The 21501-nt window shown below is 40.1% G+C and overlaps 1 protein-coding gene across 2 annotated transcripts in view; it reads left to right on the plus strand.

The window, feature by feature from the left end:
• Atg9 (autophagy-related protein 9) overlaps positions 1–21501 on the plus strand; it is a 702067-nt gene that overhangs the window by 530027 nt on the left and 150539 nt on the right. For both annotated transcript variants that reach the window (XM_067149655.2, XM_067149654.2), the window contains exon 12: positions 17776–17964. In XM_067149655.2, coding sequence (XP_067005756.1) covers positions 17776–17964 — 189 coding nt within the window. The remainder of the gene's footprint in view (positions 1–17775; positions 17965–21501) is intronic.

Raw genomic sequence — 21501 nt, forward strand, 5'->3', positions numbered from 1 at the left:
CCTAGGTCTGCCTCTATAACACTTTGTTTAGTGATGAAGATGTTGTGCCCACACTCTGTTTCCTAGTTCCACCTCTATAACACTTTGTTTAGTGATCAAGATGATGTGTCCACACACTGTTTCCTAGGTCCACCTCTATAACACTTTGTTTAGTGATGAAGATGTTGTGCCCACACACTGTTTCCTAGGTCCACCTCTATAACACTTTGTTTAGTGATGAAGATGTTGTGTCCACACACTGTTTCCTAGGTCCATCTCTATAACACTTTGTTTAGTGATGAAGATGTTGTGCCCACACACTGTTTCCTAGGTCTGCCTCTATAACACTTTGTTTAGTGATGAAGATGTTGTGTCCACACACTGTTTCCTAGGTCTGCCTCTATAACACTTTGTTTAGTGATGAAGATGTTGTGCCCACACACTGTTTCATTGGTCCACCTCTATAACACTTTGTTTAGTGATGAAGCTGTTGTGTCCACGCACTGTTTCCTATGTCTGCCTGTATAACACTTTGTTTAGTGATGAAGATGATGTGTCCACACACTGTTTCCTAGGTCCACCTCTATAACACTTTGTTTAGTGATGAAGATGTTGTGTCCACACACTGTTTCCTAGGTCCACCTCTATAACACTTTGTTTAGTGATGAAGCTGTTGTGTCCACACAATGTTTCCTAGGTCTGCCTCTATAACACTTTGTTTAGTGATGAAGATGTTGTGTCCACACAATTTTTCCTAGGTCTGTCTCTATAACACTTTGTTTAGTGATGAAGATGTTGTGTCCACACAATGATTCCTAGGTCCACCTCTATAACACTTTGTTTAGTGATGAAGATGTTGTGTCCACACACTGTTTCATTGGTCCACCTTTATAACACTTTGTTTAGTGATGAAGCTGTTGTGTCCACGCACTGTTTCCTATGTCTGCCTGTATAACACTTTGTTTAGTGATGAAGATGTTGTGTCCACGCACTGTTTCCTAGGTCCACCTCTGTAACACTTTGTTTAGTGATGAAGATGTTGTGCTCACACACTGTTTCCTAGCTCCAGCTCTATAAGAATTTGTTCAGTGATGAAGATGTTGTGTCCACACACTGTTTCATTGGTCCACCTCTATAACACTTTGTTTAGTGATGAAGATGTTGGGTCCACTCACTGTTTCCTAGGTCTGTCTCTATAACACTTTGTTTAGTAATGAAGATGTTTTGTCCACAAACTGTTTCCTTGTTCCACCTCTATAAGAATTTGTTCAGTGATGAAGATGTTGTGTCCGCACACTGTTTCCTAGGTCTCTCTCTATAACACTTTCTTTAGTGATGAAGATTTGTGCCCACACACTGTTTCCTAGGTCTGTCTCTATAACACTTTGTTTAGTGATGAAGATGTTGTGCCCACACACTGTTTCCTAGTTCCACCTCTATAGCACTTTGTTTAATGATGAAGATGTTGTGCCCACACTCTGTTTCCTAGTTCCACCTCTATAACACTTTGTTTAGTGATCAAGATGATGTGTCCACACACTGTTTCCTAGTTCCACCTCTGTAACACTTCGTTTAGTGATGAAGATGTTGTGTCCGCACAATGTTTCCTAGGTCTGCCTCTATAACACTTTGTTTAGTGATGAAGATGTTGTGCCCACACACTGTTTCCTAGGTCCACCTCTATAACACTTCATTTAGTGATGAAGATGTTGTGACCGCACAATGTTTCCTAGGTCCACCTCTATAACACTTTGTTTAGTGATGAAGAAGTTGTGTCCACACACTGTTTCCTAGGTCCACCTCTATAACTAATTGTTTAGTGATGAAGATGTTGTGCTCACACACTGTTTCCTAGTTCCACCTCTATAGCACTTTGTTTAGCGATGAAGCTGTTGTGTCCACGCACTGTTTCCTATGTCTGCCTGTATAACACTTTGTTTGGTGATGAAGATGTTGTGTCCACACAATGTTTCCTAGGTCTGCCTCTATAACACTTTGTTTAGTGATGAAGATGTTGTGTCCACACAATTTTTCCTAGGTCTGTCTCTATAACACTTTGTATAGTGATGAAGATGTTGTGTCCACACAATTTTTCCCAGGTCTGTCTCTATAACACTTTGTTTAATGATCAAGATGATGTGTCCACACACTGTTTCCTAGTTCCACCTCTGTAACACTTTGTTTAGCGATGAAGATGTTGTGCCCACACACTGTTTCCTAGGTCCACCTCTATAACACATTGTTTAGTGATGAAGATGTTGTGTCTGCACACTGTTTCCTAGGTCCATCTCTATAACACTTTGTTTACTGATGAAGATGTTGTGCCCACACACTGTTTCCTAGGTCCATCTCTATAACACTTTGTTTAGTGATGAAGATGATGTGTCCACATACTGTTTCCTTGGTCCACCTCTATAACACTTTGTTTAGTGATGAAGATGTTGTGCCCACACACTGTTTCCTAGGTCCACCTCTATAACACATTGTTTAGTGATGAAGATGTTGTGTCTGCACACTGTTTCCTAGGTCCATCTCTATAACACTTTGTTTAGTGATGAAGATGTTGTGTCCACACACTGTTTCCTAGTTCCACCGCTATAACACTTTGTTTAGTGATGAAGATGTTGTGCCCACACACTGTTTCCTAGTTCCAGCTTTATAAGAATTTGTTCAGTGATGAAGATCTTGTGTCCGCACACTGTTTCCTAGTTCCAGCTCTATAACACTTTGTTTAGTGATGAAGATGTTGTGTCCACACAATGTTTCCTAGGTCCACCTCTATAACACTTTGTTTAGTGATGAAGGTGTTGTGCCCACACACTGTTTCCTAGGTCTGCCTGTATAACACTTTGTTTAGTAATAAAGATGTTTTGTCCACACACTGTTTCCTTGGTCCACCTCTATAACACTTTGTTTAGTGATGAAGATTTTGTGTCCACACAATTTTTCCTAGGTCTGTCTCTATAACACTTTGTTTAGTGATGAAGATGTTGTGCTCACACACTGTTTCCTAGTTCCACCTCTATAGCACTTTGTTTAATGATGAAGATGTTGTGCCCACACTCTGTTTCCTAGTTCCACCTCTATAACACTTTGTTTAGTGATCAAGATGATGTGTCCACACACTGTTTCCTAGTTCCACCTCTGTAACACTTCGTTTAGCGATGAAGATGTTGTGCCCACACACTGTTTCCCAGGTCCACCTCTATAACACTTTGTTTAGTGATGAAGATGTTGTGCCCACACACTGTTTCCTAGTTCCACCTCTGTAACACTTTGTTTAGCGATGAAGATGTTGTGCCCACACACTGTTTCCTAGGTCCATCTCTATAACACTTTGTTTAGTGATGAAGATGTTGTGCCCACACACTGTTTCCTAGTTCCACCTCTGTAACACTTTGTTTAGCGATGAAGATGTTGTGCCCACACACTGTTTCCTAGGTCCACCTCTATAACACATTGTTTAGTGATGAAGATGTTGTGTCTGCACACTGTTTCCTAGGTCCACCTCTATAACACTTTGTTTAGTGATGAAGATGTTGTGTCCACACGTGTTTTCTAGTTCCACCTCTATAACACTTTGTTTAGTGATGAAGATGCTGTGCCCACACACTGTTTCCTTGGTCCACCTCTATAACACTTTGTTTAGTGATGAAGATGTTGTGTCCGCACACTGTTTCCTAGTTCCAGCTCTATAACACTTTGTTTAGTGATGAAGATGTTGTGCCCACACACTGTTTCCTAGTTCCGGCTTTATAAGAATTTGTTCAGTGATGAAGATGTTGTGTCCACACACTGTTTCCTAGTTCCAGCTCTATAACACTTTTTTTAGTGATGAAGATGTTGTGTCCACACACTGTTTCCTAGTTCCAGCTCTCTAACACTTTGTTTAGTGATGAAGATGTTGTGCCCACACACTGTTTCCTAGTTCCGGCTTTATAAGAATTTGTTCAGTGATGAAGATGTTGTGTCCACACACTGTTTCCTAGTTCCACCTCTATAACAATTCGTTTACTGATGAAGATGTTGTGTCCGCACAATGTTTCCTAGGTCTGCCTCTATAACACTTTGTTTAGTGATGAAGATGTTGTGTCCACACACTGTTTCCTAGTTCCACCTCTATAACACTTTGTTTAGTGATGAAGATGTTGTGCCCACACACTGTTTCCTAGGTCCACCTCTATAACACTTTGTTTAGTAATGAAGATGTTTTGTCCACACACTGTTTCCTTGGTCCACCTCTATAACACTTTGTTTAGTGATGAAGATGTTGTGTCCACACAATTTTTCCTAGGTCTGTCTCTATAACACTTTGTTTAGTGATGAAGATGTTGTGCTCACACACTGTTTCCTAGTTCCACCTCTATAGCACTTTGTTTAGTGATGAAGATGTTGTGCCCACACTCTGTTTCCTAGTTCCACCTCTATAACACTTTGTTTAGTGATCAAGATGATGTGTCCACACACTGTTTCCTAGTTCCACCTCTGTAACACTTCGTTTAGTGATGAAGATGTGTCCGCACAATGTTTCCTAGGTCTGCCTCTATAACACTTTGTTTAGTGATGAAGATGTTGTGCCCACACACTGTTTCCTAGGTCCACCTCTATAACACTTTGTTTTTTGATGAAGATGTTGTGTCCGCACAATGTTTCCTAGGTCCACCTCTATAACACTTTGTTTAGTGATGAAGATGTTGTGTCCACACACTGTTTCCTAGGTCCACCTCTATAACTAATTGTTTAGTGATGAAGATGATGTGTCCACACAATGTTTCCTAGGTCCACCTCTATAACACTTTGTTTAGTGATGAAGATGATGTGTCCACACACTGTTTCCTAGTTCCACCTCTATAACACTTTGTTTAGTGATGAAGATGTTGTGTCCACACACTGTTTCCTAGGTCCACCTCTATAACTAATATTTTAGTGATGAAGATGTTGTGTCTGCACACTGTTTCCTAGGTCCACCTCTATAACACTTTGTTTAGTGATGAAGATGTTGTGTCCACACGTTTTTCCTAGGTCCACCTCTATAACACTTTGTTTATTATTGAAGATGTTTTGTCCACACACTGTTTCCTTGGTCCACATCTATAACACTTTGTTTAGTGATGAAGATGTTGTGTCCACACAATTTTTCCTAGGTCTGTCTCTATAACACTTTGTTTAGTGATGAAGATGTTGTGCTCACACACTGTTTCCTAGTTCCACCTCTATAGCACTTTGTTTAGTGATGAAGATGTTGTGCCCACACTCTGTTTCCTAGTTCCACCTCTATAACACTTTGTTTAGTTATCAAGATGATGTGTCCACACACTGTTTCCTAGTTCCACCTCTGTAACACTTCGTTTAGTGATGAAGATGTGTCCGCACAATGTTTCCTAGGTCTGCCTCTATAACACTTTGTTTAGTGATGAAGATGTTGTGCCCACACACTGTTTCCTAAGTCCACCTCTATAACACTTCGTTTAGTGATGAAGATGTTGTGTCCACACAATGTTTCCTAGGTCCACCTCTATAACACTTTGTTTAGTGATGAAGATGTTGTGTCCACACACTGTTTCCTAGGTCCACCTCTATAACTAATTGTTTAGTGATGAAGATGTTGTGCTCACACACTGTTTCCTAGTTCCACCTCTGTAACACTTTGTTTAGCGATGAAGATGTTGTGCCCACACACTGTTTCCTAGGTCCACCTCTATAACACTTTGTTTAGTGATGAAGATGTTGTGCCCACACACTGTTTCCTAGTTCCACCTCTGTAACACTTCGTTTAGTGATGAAGATGTGTCCGCACAATGTTTCCTAGGTCTGCCTCTATAACACTTTGTTTAGTGATGAAGATATTGTGCCCACACACTGTTTCCTAAGTCCACCTCTATAACACTTCGTTTAGTGATGAAGATGTTGTGTCCACACAATGTTTCCTAGTTCCAACTCTATAACACTTTGTTTAGTGATGAAGATGTTGTGCCCACACACTTTTTCCTAGTTCCGGCTTTATAAGAATTTGTTCAGTGATGAAGATGTTGTGTCCGCACACTGTTTCCTAGTTCCAGCTCTATAACACTTTTATTAGTGATGAAGATGTTGTGTCCACACACTGTTTCCTAGTTCCAGCTCTATAACACTTTGTTTAGTGATGAAGATGTTGTGCCCACACACTGTTTCCTAGTTCCGGCTTTATAAGAATTTGTTCAGTGATGAAGATGTTGTGTCCACACACTGTTTCCTAGTTCCACCTCTATAACAATTCGTTTACTGATGAAGATGTTGTGTCCGCACAATGTTTCCTAGGTCTTCCTCTATAACACTTTGTTTAGTGGTGAAGATGTTGTGTCCACACACTGTTTCCTAGTTCCACCTCTATAACACTTTGTTTAGTGATGAAGATGTTGTGCCCACACACTGTTTCCTAGGTCCACCTCTATAACACTTTGTTTAGTAATGAAGATGTTTTGTCCACACACTGTTTCCTTGGTCCACCTCTATAACACTTTGTTTAGTGATGAAGATGTTGTGTCCACACAATTTTTCCTAGGTCTGTCTCTATAACACTTTGTTTAATGATCAAGATGATGTGTCCACACACTGTTTCCTAGTTCCACCTCTGTAACACTTCGTTTAGTGATGAAGATGTGTCCGCACAATGTTTCCTAGGTCTGCCTCTATAACACTTTGTTTAGTGATGAAGATGTTGTGCCCACACACTGTTTCCTAGGTCTGCCTCTATAACACTTTGTTTAGTGATGAAGATGTTGTGCCCACACTCTGTTTCCTAGTTCCACCTCTATAACACTTTGTTTAGTGATGAAGATGTTGTGCCCACACTCTGTTTCCTAGTTCCATCTCTATAACACTTTGTTTAGTGATGAAGATGTTGTGCCCACACACTGTTTCCTAGGTCTGCCTCTATAACACTTTGTTTAGTGATGAAGATGTTGTGCCCACACACTGTTTCCTAGGTCTGCCTCTATAACACTTTGTTTAGTGATGAAGATGTTGTGCCCACACACTGTTTCCTAGGTCTGCCTCTATAACACTTTGTTTAGTGATGAAGATGTTGTGCCCACACACTGTTTCATTGGTCCACCTCTATAACACTTTGTTTAGTGATGAAGCTGTTGTGTCCACGCACTGTTTCCTATGTCTGCCTGTATAACACTTTGTTTAGTGATGAAGATGATGTGTCCACACACTGTTTCCTAGGTCCACCTCTATAACACTTTGTTTAGTGATGAAGATGTTGTGTCCACACACTGTTTCCTAGGTCCACCTCTATAACACTTTGTTTAGTGATGAAGCTGTTGTGTCCACACAATGTTTCCTAGGTCTGCCTCTATAACACTTTGTTTAGTGATGAAGATGTTGTGTCCACACAATTTTTCCTAGGTCTGTCTCTATAACACTTTGTTTAGTGATGAAGATGTTGTGTCCACACAATGATTCCTAGGTCCACCTCTATAACACTTTGTTTAGTGATGAAGATGTTGTGTCCACACACTGTTTCATTGGTCCACCTCTATAACACTTTATTTAGTGATGAAGCTGTTGTGTCCACACACTGTTTCCTATGTCTGCCTGTATAACACTTTGTTTAGTGATGAAGATGTTGTGTCCACACACTGTTTCCTGGGTCCACCTCTATGACACTTTGTTTAGTGATGAAGATGTTGTGTCCACGCACTGTTTCCTAGGTCTGTCTCTATAACACTTTGTTTAGTGATGAAGATGTTGTGTCCACACACTGTTTCCTAGGTCCACCTCTATAACACTTTGTTTAGCGATGAAGATGTTGTGTCCACACAATGTTTCCTAGTTCCAGTTTTATGACACTTTGTTTAGTGATGAAGATGTTGTGTCCACGCACTGTTTCCTAGGTCTGTCTCTATAACACTTTGTTTAGTGATGAAGATGTTGTGTCCACACACTGTTTCCTAGGTCCACCTCTATAACACTTTATTTAGTGATGAAGCTGTTGTGTCCACACACTGTTTCCTATGTCTGCCTGTATAACACTTTGTTTAGTGATGAAGATGTTGTGTCCACACACTGTTTCCTGGGTCCACCTCTATGACACTTTGTTTAGTGATGAAGATGTTGTGTCCACGCACTGTTTCCTAGGTCTGTCTCTGTAACACTTTGTTTAGTGATGAAGATGTTGTGCTCACACACTGTTTCCTAGCTCCAGCTCTATAAGAATTTGTTCAGTGATGAAGATGTTGTGTCCACACACTGTTTCATTGGTCCACCTCTATAACACTTTGTTTAGTGATGAAGATGTTGGGTCCACTCACTGTTTCCTAGGTCTGTCTCTATAACACTTTGTTTAGTAATGAAGATGTTTTGTCCACAAACTGTTTCCTTGTTCCACCTCTATAAGAATTTGTTCAGTGATGAAGATGTTGTGTCCGCACACTGTTTCCTAGGTCTCTCTCTATAACACTTTCTTTAGTGATGAAGATTTGTGCCCACACACTGTTTCCTAGGTCTGTCTCTATAACACTTTGTTTAGTGATGAAGATGTTGTGCCCACACACTGTTTCCTAGTTCCACCTCTATAGCACTTTGTTTAATGATGAAGATGTTGTGCCCACACTCTGTTTCCTAGTTCCACCTCTGTAACACTTTGTTTAGTGATCAAGATGATGTATCCACACACTGTTTCCTAGTTCCACCTCTGTAACACTTCGTTTAGTGATGAAGATGTTGTGTCCGCACAATGTTTCCTAGGTCTGCCTCTATAACACTTTGTTTAGTGATGAAGATGTTGTGCCCACACACTGTTTCCTAGGTCCACCTCTATAACACATTGTTTAGTGATGAAGATGTTGTGTCTGCACACTGTTTCCTAGTTCCGGCTTTATAAGTATTTGTTCAGTGATGAAGATGTTGTGCCCACACTCTGTTTCCTAGTTCCACCTCTATAACACTTTGTTTAGTGATGAAGATGATGTGTCCACACACTGTTTCCTAGTTCCACCTCTGTAACACTTCGTTTAGTGATGAAGATGTGTCCGCACAATGTTTCCTAGGTCTGCCTCTCTAACACTTTGTTTAGTGATGAAGATGTTGTGCCCACACACTGTTTCCTAGGTCCACCTCTGTAACACTTCGTTTAGTGATGAAGATGTTGTGTCCGCACAATGTTTCCTAGGTCCACCTCTATAACACTTTGTTTAGTGATGAAGATGTTGTGTCCACACACTGTTTCCTAGGTCTACCTCTATAACTAATTGTTTAGTGATGAAGATGTTGTGTCCACACACTGTTTCCTAGTTCCACCTCTGTAACACTTTGTTTAGCGACGAAGATGTTGTGCCCACACACTGTTTCCTAGGTCCACCTCTATAACACATTGTTTAGTGATGAAGATGTTGTGTCTGCACACTGTTTCCTAGGTCCACCTCTATAACACTTTGTTTAGTGATGAAGATGTTGTGTCCACACGTGTTTCCTAGGTCCACCTCTATAACACTTTGTTTAGTAATGAAGATGTTTTGTTCACACACTGTTTCCTTGGTCCACCTCTATAACACTTTGTTTAGTGATGAAGATATTGTGTCCACACAATTTTTCCTAGGTCTGTCTCTATAACACTTTGTTTAGTGATGAAGATGTTGTGCTCACACACTGTTTCCTAGTTCCACCTCTATAACACTTCGTTTAGTGATGAAGATGTGTCCGCACAATGTTTCCTAGGTCTGTCTCTATAACACTTTGTTTAGTGATGAAGATGTTGTGCTCACACACTGTTTCCTAGGTCCACCTCTATAACACTTTGTTTAGTGATGAAGATGTTGTGCTCACACACTGTTTCCTAGTTCCACCTCTATAACACTTTGTTTAGTAATGAAGATGTTTTTTTGTACACACACTGTTTCCTTGGTCCACCTCTATAACACTTTGTTTAGTGATGAAGATGTTGTGTCCGCACACTGTTTCCTATTTCCAGCTCTATAACACTTTGTTTAGTGATTAAGATGTTGTGCCCACACACTGTTTCCTAGTTCCGGCTTTATAAGAATTTGTTCAGTGATGAAGATGTTGTGTCCGCACACTGTTTCCTAGTTCCAGCTCTATAACACTTTTTTTAGTGATGAAGATGTTGTGTCCACACACTGTTTCTTAGTTCCAGCTCTATAACACTTTGTTTAGTGATGAAGATGTTGTGCCCACACACTGTTTCCTAGTTCCGGCTTTATAAGAATTTGTTCAGTGATGAGGATGTTGTGTCCACACACTGTTTCCTAGTTCCACCTCTATAACAATTCGTTTACTGATGAAGATGTTGTGTCCGCACAATGTTTCCTAGGTCTGCCTCTATAACACTTTGTTTAGTGATGAAGATGTTGTGCCCACACACTGTCTCCTAGGTCTGCCTCTATAACACTTTGTTTAGTGATGAAGATGTTGTGCCCACTCACTGTTTCCTAGTTCCACCTCTATAACACTTTGTTTAGTGATGAAGATGTTGTGTCCACTCACTGTTTCCTAGTTCCACCTCTATAACACGTTATTTAGTTATGAAGATGTTGTGTCCACACACTGTTTCCTAGTTCTACCTCTATAACACTTTGTTTAGTGAAGATGTTGTGTCCACAAATGTTTCCTAGTTCCACCTCCATAACACTTTGTTTAGTGAAGAAATTAGTGATTGCGTAAATATTAGGGTTGTTGAAGGTGAACCTCACGTACTTTTTTGTTTGCTCTGACTGTTTTAATAGATTTGTTTGTAGTTTGTGTTTACGTTTGGTAATTATCTCCTTAATAGTTTTTAAACTAAAACCGTTAATGTGGGCGAGTTGATGGATAAAAGCTAATTCTTTATTCCCCTCTTTATTGGTTAACGGGATTTCGAAGGCTCTATTAATAGAGCTGTAATACGCGTATTTTTTCTGTGAATCAGGGTGTAGAGAATTGTTATGTATCGTAGTTGGAGTGAATGTAGGTTTTCTATAAATTTCAAGTGAAATTGGTTGTCTTTTTTTAGTTGTAGTAACGTCTAAGAAATTGATCGAACCGTTTTTTCCTTCCTCAACAGTAAACTCTATATTAGGATCTAAGGTGTTCAAAGTGTGAAGACTATCATTGAAATTCTTGTCAATTATAGCATGTGTCACCCACATAGCGTACCCACAAATCAAGCCCTTTGATGTGGTCTACGATATACGAATGTTCCAGGTGATCCAAATATATATCAGCCAGTATGCCTGAGGCTAGAGTACCCATAGGGAGGCCATCTTGTTGATATATCTTGTTGTTAAATAAAAAGTACCGGTAGTTCTGGCTAAGTACATATTTAAGGATTGCTATAAACTCTTTTATTTCGGGTATACTTATCCATTTGTGTTCTAATAAATAAGTTTTTATGATTTTAATCGTCTTCTCTATGGGGATATTAGTATACATATCTTTTATGTCGAATGAGTATGTTACATGAGAGGATTTAAGTTTAAAGTCCTTAATCTTCTTGCAAAAATCATTAGAATTTTTTACGGTTGTGTTAGAATAGAAAACATAGTTTTGTGTTAAGAACCTGTGAATGTATTGTGATGATTTATATGTGGGGCTCTTACGGAAATTGATTACTGGTCTGATAGGTATATCTCTTTTATGCAACTTGGGCATGGCTCTTGCCGTAGAGAGTCCTGGGTTCATATTTATCAACTTTTTTGTTTCCTACTCACTAAGAAGGAAAGTATTTTGTTTAAGTATTCCTTTCAAGTTTCTTTGAATCCGTGGGGTAGGATCTTTACTTACGACTTTGAACTTCGGTTTTCTCAATATAATCGGTTTTATTTAGAATAACTATTGTTTCTCCCTTATCCACTTTAGTTACGACTACGTCACTTTGCCTGATTTTTCGTTGTAGTTCATTGTTTACTCTAGTGTTGTGAATGTTTTTCTTAAAACCGTTTATAAGGGAAGGGATTTTTTTTCTTTGCCTCAAATCTCAAGTCGTTCTGTACTTCGGCTGGGAGAGTCTGTATGGCTGCTTCGGTTTCTGCTAAAGTGAGGGTTAGTTCCTTGCTTTTGTTAGAAGCGCGCCAGTTATACTTCGGGCCCTTACCTGTGAAAACTGTTTCTGAAAAGTTTTCGACTGCGGGTGGGTATCTGTTTTGTTCAATGGTTGATTTAAACTGTAACCTGTTCCCCTTTTTTGGATTGTCCTCTTTCAGGTTCTCTAATTTCTTGTTTAATGTGACTTGTTTCTTTTCCATTAACTTCTCTATTTTGTCCCTGCTATGTACAAGGAAGGAATTCCATTCTAACAGTAAAAGGGTGGCTGCCGCTGTAAGATGAGCTGTGTATAATTCGTGGTTGAGAAATTGATTCTTTTTTATACAAGAATTTTATTTCCCTCTTCAACCAAGTTCGAACAACCATTTTCTGAGTTGCTGAATGATATTCTGAGTGTAAATTTTTCTTTTGAATTCCTTTTAGAAATTTGGGTATTAAGTCGTTTCTTTCAGAAAAGCTATGTCTTTGTTTACTTTTGCTATTTTCACCTTTAGTTTTGAATAGGTGTTCGCGATGGTTAGCACCTATGCGCTTTCTACTAACACCTGTTTTTAATGTTTTAATGTAAATTAAGAGATTGACTTTATGCTATTTTTACCTAAGCTACATGTAAACAGCTGATGGTGATTGCTAAGCAATCGAAACATGTTCTGTGATTATTAATGTCTTTATAAATAGCCCAAGGCTAAATAAAAAAGAGAAAGTATCGATTAGTTGGAACCTTTTTTCATTTATTGATTGGGCCATTTATATTGTTGGTGATTTCAACCTAGAAATTACGTGGTCCAGAAATGCTGCACCTGTTCCAAATAACTCCCTCGCCAAGAAATTCCTTTCCGCTTTCTATGATTTATTCCTTCATCAATTAATGTTCGAAGTCATGCGTACTACGCAAACAACACGCTCAAACCTTGACCTTTTCCTAAGTAACATACCATAGTCCGTCCAATCTCTTAATACTATTCCTGGATTCTGTGACCATCAGGCAACTCTCGCAACACTGACCCATATAAAACCTTCCCCCAAACTGCATACCAGAACAGTTTATAACTTTCCCCAAACAAACTGGAATGATCTATCCAACTGCCTCCCCGTTCTCACCTCAGATTTCACCGGCAGTACGGACATAAACAAGATATGGAATGACTGAAAGAAAAGTTTCTTTCAATGCATAGAAGAAACCACACCGAGGGTAAATATAACCAGCAGACGGAAATCTCCATGGATTACCAAGGAGATAGTGCGAGAAATTCGAAGAAGGGACCGCCTGTACCAGAAATGGAAAAGAAATCCAACCGATTATGAGTGGGAGAAATACAGGCTGGCTAGGAACAAGGCTAAACAATCTATCAGAGATTCCTACGATTCTTACATCCGCAGTCTCAACACCAACTCCAAGGAACTCTGGGCTCTTCTCAGAAGTAAAGGTTGCAACAGAGCTCCATCTGTATTTAAACATAACGGTACGGCAGTCTCCACACCACAAGAAATTGCAGACACCTACAACAGGAAATTTAAAAGTAACTTCTCCGTCCCTACTGAGGAAGAGAACATGCTATATTCAAGGACAACATCTACCCCTCTCTTCCCTCTAACCAACCTGTATTTCTCAACGAATGAAGTAAAGGAGAGCCTTCTGAAAACAAGACCTCATGCCGCGCTCGGGCCGGACCGAGTGCCAGCAAGAATTCTCAAGAATTGTGCAGTCGCCTGGGCGCCCTCTCTTTGCGCTCTCTTCAACTATTCCATTAATGCCGGGTCTGTACCTGTGGAGTGGAAAGAAGCCAACGTAGTGCCGGTTTTCAAAGATGGAGATAAGGAAAACGTAGATGATTACTGTCTAGTTTCTATAACATCAGGGGTCTGTAAATGTATGGAACGTCTAGTTGCTAAATGTATGTTGGATTTTCTCAAGGAGAGAAACCTGTTGAACTCAAACCAGCACGGCTTCATTCCGGGAAAATCCTGCACAACACTTTTAACTAAAGTCATTGATGACTGGCAGTTCTCTTTGGATTAGACTGATGTCTCACAAATAGACTGTGTGACTCTGGACTGGAGCAAAGCTTTTGATCAGGTGTCACATCAAAGATTTCTGTTAAAACTTAGCAACTACGGCATTCAGGGTAAACTGCTGTCATGGTTGAGGTTACTTTTGGTGGGTTGAACGCAATGTGTTGTGTACGGAGGAGCCAAGTCAGACCAAACCATAATTACTTCTGGAGTAATTCAGAGCAGTGTGATAGGGCCCCTCCTGTACACGATTTATGCTCTCGACTTACCGGATTGTGTAAATTCAACCATGGCGCAGTATGCCGATGACACAGTTATTTACAGAGCCATGAAAAACAGTGATGATATTGTACAATTCGAATCGGATCTGGATAGTATAGCTCTGTGGTGTGAGGTAAATAGATTGTATATAAATATTAAGAAGTGTAAATATATAAGACTAAGCAGAGCTGAACAACCACTCCGGAACCAACCTACTCTATGTGGAATCCAACTGCCGACTTCTAACTCCATCAGACTGCTCGGTACTCACATTACGGACAATCTGAAATGGAATAAACACGTGGAGGAAGTGAGGTGTAAGGCATACCGGGCGCTAGGTTTCGTCCGTAGATGTCTCTCGGGAGGAAGAAGTAAAGCCCTACGAACGGCTTATATTTCCCTTGTGCGGCCCATACTATTATATGGCCTTCCTTCCTGGCATCCAACTACAACGGAAAATATGAGGAAACTAGAAGGTATCCAGCGACGAGCAGAACGTTTAATTAACAAACACATCCCCTTAAACACAGCCAGGTCATTGCCACCAGAGAACTCGCTATGTACACAAATAGATGTAGCCTTCCTTAGGAAATCCCTGACAGATCACACACACCTCTTCCCTTTCCACCGCCTGCAGCTCAATTACCGCTCTGTTAAAAGAGGCCAAGGAGTAACTCTTGTCCCTCCCTTCGCTAGAACAACCTCATATTTAAATGGGTTTTACTCAAGGGCTGCTCTTACCTGGAATCTTCTACCATCTGAGGTAAAGCTGCTTCCTCTCCCTCACTTCCTCCGCGAAGTAAAGAAAATGTATATGTAAATAGAAACCCATATGCGATGTATAATGGGTGCAAGTACAGGTGTATGTGGGCGAATGTGTATGCGTGCGCGTGTGTGAGTGGTTGTGAATGAGTGTGTATACAGGGGTCTGAGTGAGAGTATAAATGGCTGGGTGTTCTTACTCTAATATTTGCAGGATAAATCAAGATAATTATTATTCTAAGGGTACAGTGTTTGTAGTTTAATTATGTAAATTTAAAATTGACTACATAAGTTCATATGTAAATATTCAGTAGAATTTATGTACACATGTGGAGATGGAGGCACTTCCGTGTATGGGGGGCTTGCCCTTTCTCCATCTACCACCCCTTAAGGAAAATAAATAATAATAATAATAATAATTTATAGTCTGTAAAGAGTCTAATATCTCGAAAAATGCCTTTCTGGACACATGTGTATATGTACTTTACTCTATATTCCACCCGTGCAATTCTTCTTCTTCTTCTTCTTCTTCTTCTTCTTCTTCTTCTTCTTCTTCTTCTTCTTCTTCTTCTTCTTCCTAGCTGGTGCAGGGTCTGCTGTTCTTGGCTCACCATTTTGCACGATCTGTGTCATGTCAGTGCTTCTTTGGTCGTCTGGATAGTCGTTGTCTATTAATTTCAAAGGTGTGGTTGAAATTGGCAGCAAGCAGGACATGGCCATACCATTGATGCTGGTGGACAGGAGTGTGATTGTCGACATTCAACAGGATGTACTATCATGTGGTCTGCCATTTCTCTCCATCTCATCCTACTTCACCCTTCATCACCATCAGTCTGTAGGCAAGATCCTAGGTACCTGAAGCTTACGGCCTTCGTTAAGGTCTCTCCATGAACATGAATCGAGCCTTTTATTGGGATGGTTTCCAGGTATTTGGTCGTCTTTTTGTTCAGTCTAAGACTACATTGTCATAATAATAATAATAATAATAATAATAATAATAATAATAATAATAATAATAATAATAATAAAAGACCACTACAGCATGGATTAAGTAAACGAAGAAGGATATGGAAAGGTTGAGCATCTTGGAAAACCAGCTGTTACAAAGGAATACGTTTAGGAACACACTGAAGAATTTGGAAGGTGTTCAAGCCGTAGCAAGAACTAGGAAGACCAGAAGAGCCTGGACAGATGAACAACGGAAGCAGGCCAGCGAACGCATGAAGGAGTATTGGACACAGAGAAAACTCCGCACGAAGGGAAAGAAATGAAGTTGTAGCATGATCCTTAGTGGTCCATTCGTTTGTAAAATAATAATAATAATAATAATAATAATAATAATAATAATAATAATAATAATAATAATAATAATAATAATAATCTTATTTTCTTTACATCCCACTAACTACTTTTACGGTTTTCGGAAACATTGAGGTGCCGGAATTTTGTCCCGCAAGGAGTTGTTTTACGTGCGAGTAAATCTACCGACATGAAGCTGATTATTTGAGCACCGGACTGAGCCAAGTTGAGGTGAGAGACGGCAGTGCAACATCATCAGTGACGAGAACAAAGAGCAACTTGTGTACACCACGGTAACGAAATGCATACCTGATCACGGTCCAAGGCCAAGGAAGGCAAATGCAGTGGCTGTTGTTTCTGTCAATGCTTTTCAATGAGCATTCTGGCAGCAAAGATGGCATCGGTTGTTCCAGCACCCTGCTTGGTACTAACGTCGTCGATCGAGGAGTCTCTCAAAAATCTTCATTGTGTTCGACAGGAGGCAAATTGGACAATAATTTGCACAGAGATTCTTGTAGCCCAATCACTGGGAACACAGCCAGAGTCAGCCAGTTGATCCATACGTCTGGTCCCGGCACTTTTTGCTTCTTCATACTTGTGATGGTGTTGCCAGCGTTTGAGGATGTCCTTTGAGTCCAATGTTGTGTAATGGACTTGGACCATCAATACAGCGTGAACTAAGTTTTGTTGTGGGGAATATTTGACATGTTCACATTTCTTCTTGCAATTTCTTCAACAGATGTCATGACAGTCTTCGCGAGTTCCAACCTCTTTATTTCACAGAAATTAGTATGGCAAAATTTCTTGGAAGTTGAGCGACGGATCTGACCTTGAAGTTATTAAGAATGAATCAACAGATTTGGAATGTCTATCAGCTGTTTCTTCACATCAATGTATGAAAGTGATGACAGACTTTTCATGAAGCAACCTATCATAACAATGTTGTATAAGGTCACGCCTCCAATTGATTGCATGCCAATACATTGTTCCTAATATTTTCAAGAACATGCTTCTCAGATTGATGAAACTTTTGATAGTGCATTGCAGGTACATTATTGACAATCTGTATATCTCGCTTCTTTTGTCACATGTTCCACTTCTCTGTACATATGATCGAAAATTTTATTATTATTATTTTGAAGGAATTACACTTTTTGAACAGACTGTAATTTAGTCTCACCATGACAATCCTCAGTTTATAAAACTTTGTACATGTATTTCATATCTTGTATTTATTTAGAAAAGTGAAAGATGCCATCACAAGAATCAGCATTGCCAGTTCTAGGGTTAATGTGGTCCACATGTTGTCAATCGCATTCATTATGCCAGTTCATCTGGAGATATTGTGTTTCTATCTCAGCAAGGTGTAGTGAACTTTGAAGGACCTTGACAATATCTGATGACCTACCCGTGTAATGGTGATGTAATGACTTTCAGGCTGAAGACGGTAAGACAGAACTATCTCTCGTCCACTTCACGCTGACAAACCCCGAATGGCGCCCGCCTGCTGATGCAGAGAATTTCGTAATGGCTCTAAGAAACCAAGCTAGGAGAGATGCTGGCCAGATGAATGCAGAAAATGCCCTTTACTCATCTCTTCATTCTGTGTCTAGTCTAGGAGCTGGGGTAAGTATAGTACTGTCTTTGTGTTTCACTTGGCGATGGGGACCTATCAACATTAATGGGGCTTATGGAAGAAAGAAAGTAGAACTGGTTGAGTCAGCAAAGAGGATGCATCTGGATGTGCTAGGAGTAAGTGATATTCGGGTAAGGGGAGATAACGAGGAAGATATAGGAGATTATAAAGAGTACTTGACGGGTGTTAGAAAGGGGAGGGCAGAGTCTGGGGTAGGGCCCTTTATCAGGAATACCATTGCACGCAACATCGTTTCTGTTAGGCACGTAAATGAGCGAATGATGTGGGTAGATTTGTCAGTTGGAGGAATTAGGCCAAGAATTGTGTCCTTGTATTCACCATGTGAGGGAGCAGATGAGGATGAAGTTGACAAGTTTCATGAAGCATTGAGTGACTTCGTGGTCAGGGTCAACAGCAAGGATAGAATAGTGGTAATGGGCGATTTCAATGCGAGAGTTGGGAATAGAACTGAAGGATACGAAAGGGTGATTGGTAAATGTGGGGAAGATATGGAAGCTAATGGGAATGGGAAGCGTTTGCTGGACTTCTGTGCTAGTATGGGTTTAGCTGTTAGGAATACATTCTTCAAGCATAAGGCTATTCACCACTACACATGGTAGCCTAGAGGTGCCAGATCCGTAACAGACTATATCTTAACGGATTTCGAATTCAGGAAACAGCCAAGCTGATCGGGAGGAGGAAGATGATGTTGGTGAAATTATGCTTGAGGAAGTGGAAAGGATAGTAAATAAACTCCATTGTCATAAGGCAGCAGGAATAGATGAAATTAGACCTGAAATGATGAAGTATAGTGGGAAGGCAGGGATGAAATGGCTTCATAGAGTAGTAAAATTAGCGTGGAGTGTTGGTAAGGTACCTTCAGATTGAACAAAAGCAGTAATTGCACCTATCTATAAGCAAGGGAACAGGAAGGATTGCAACAACTATCGAGGTATCTCATTGATTAGTATACCATGCAAAGTATTCACTGGCATCTTGGAAGGGAGGGTACGATCAGTCGTTGAGAGGAAGTTGGATGAAAACCAGTGTGGTTTCAGACCACAGAGAGGCTGTCAGGATCATATTTTCAGTATGCGCCAGGTAATTGAAAAATGCTACGAGAGGAATAGGCAGTTGTGTTTATGTTTCGTAGATCTAGAGAAAGCATATGACAGGGTACCAAGGGAAAAGATGTTCTCTATACTGGGGGACTATGGAATTAAAAGTAGATTATTAAAATCAATCAAAGGCATTTATGTTGACAACTGGGCTTCAGTGAGAATCGATGGTGGAATGAGTTCTTGGTTCAGGGTACTTACAGGGGTTAGACAAGGCTGTAATCTTTCACCTTTGCTGTTTGTAGTTTACATGGATCATCTGCTGAAAGGTATAAAATGGCAGGGAGGGATTCAGTTAGGTGGAAATGTAGTAAGCAGTTTGGCCTATGCTGACGACTTGGTCTTAATGGCAGACTGTGCCGAAAACCTGCAGTCTAATATCTTGGAACTTGAAAATAGGTGCAATGAGTATGGTATGAAAATTAGCCTCTCGAAGACTAAATTGATGTCAGTAGGTAAGAAATTCAACAGAATTGAATGTCAGATTGGTGATACAAAGCTAGAACAGGTCGATAATTTCAAGTATTTAGGTTGTGTGTTCTCCCAGGACGGTAATATAGTAAGCGAGATTGAATCAAGGTGTCGTAAAGCTAATGCAGTGAGCTCGCAGCTGCGATCAACGGTATTCTGTAAGAAGGAAGTCAGCTCCCAGACGACACTATCTTTACATCGGTCTGTTTTCAGACCAACTTTGCTTTACGGGAGCAAAATCTGGGTGGACTCAGGACACCTTATTCATAAGTTAGAAGTAACAGACATGAAACTAGCAAGAATGATTGCTGGTACAAACAGGTGGTAACAATGGCAGGAGGGTACTCAAATTGAGGAGATAAAGGTTAATTTAGGAATGAACTCGATGGATGAGGCTGTACGCATAAACCGGCTTCGGTGGTGGGGTCATGTGAGGCGAATGGAGGAGGATAGGTTACCTAGGAGAATAATGGACTCTGTTATGGAGGGTAAGAGAAGTAGAGGGAGACCAAGACGACGATTGGTAGACTCAGTTTCTAATGATTTAAAGATAAGAGGTATAGAACTAAATGAGGCCACAACACTAGTTGCAAATTGAGGATTGTGGCAACATTAGAGGTTTGCAGACTGAACTCTGAAAGGCATGACATTCTATAATGATAATGTATGTATGTATGTATGTAATGTTGTTGATTGTGTTAAGTGTTTGTTGTTTTCTAGGTCTGTCTTAAGTTCCACCATTTTGATTTCTGTATCGGGTCCATAGATTACTCTCTTTTATCATCTTACCCTCGCAGTGTCCATTTTGAATTCCTTTGATTAGTACTTCAAGCTGGCTCAGTCAACTAGAAAATGGAACTCAGGAAAGTAACGAATTTCAAGTTACCCAATTGCAACAATCATGTTTTATGGAGGAAGGGAGTCGGAAACTGCAGTAAACAAGCAGTTGGAATGGAATAGAGAAGGAAACTTATTGCTCACATGAATGGTTTACCGATGAAATCAGTTTGTGATAGTATGAAGGAGGTGGGAATAGGTTATACTGATAAAAACAATAATAATATGGTAATAATTGCGGGAGATCTAAACTTGCCTGCAGTTGAATGGAATGGAGCTGCAAGTGAAGCCCATGAACAGAAAATGGCAAATAAGTTAATTCGGGAGGGTGGATTTACTTTGAGAGGGTCACACAAAACAAGAAATTGTACAGAAAAACTAAAGTTGATGAATTCGGGACTTGCCTTAAATCACAATTCAGTTGCCGTATAAGTGAAGGGAGTAATGTGGGGACACTTTGGACAAACTTTAAACGAATCATTTGGGAAGGAGAGAAAGATTTGCTCCTGTTAAGAAGGCCAAAATGACCTTATACAAGGGAAATAAAATTAAAAAGAAAATGTAGAATAGTATACAGGAAAATCAAAGACGGTAGGGAGAATAGAGAACCTAGAAAACAGCTTACGAGGGAACTCGATAGAGTGGCAAAGGAAGCAAAAGAGAATTACATGAATGGCGTACTTCATGAGGATAATGACCATATAGGGAAATGGAAAAAGCTGTGTTCACGTATTAGGGATCAAAAGGGAAAAGGAATACAAATTCACACAATGGTGGGAGAAGGGAGTGAGCACCTTTTAACAGATAGTGAGTAGGGAATTCAGAGCTTCAGTAGAAGATTGTCAGGAGTTGGAAAGCGAAACAGAAGGGAGGGAGAGACGCATAAGGAGTTTCTCGTTCAGAAATGAGGATATTTTCAGAGAAATCCAACTGCTTCAGCAAGGAAAAGCAGCAGGAAGTGGTCAAATTACTGGGGAGGTATTAAAGACAATGGGGTGGTACATAGTGCCTTATTTAAAATTTATCTTTGACTATGTCATAAATAATAGTGTAATACCAAAGGAATGGAAGGAATCTATAATTTATTTACACTGTTCATGC

This window comes from Anabrus simplex, chromosome 6, assembly GCF_040414725.1.
Source record: "Anabrus simplex isolate iqAnaSimp1 chromosome 6, ASM4041472v1, whole genome shotgun sequence".
In the NCBI taxonomy this organism is placed as follows: domain Eukaryota; kingdom Metazoa; phylum Arthropoda; class Insecta; order Orthoptera; family Tettigoniidae; genus Anabrus; species Anabrus simplex.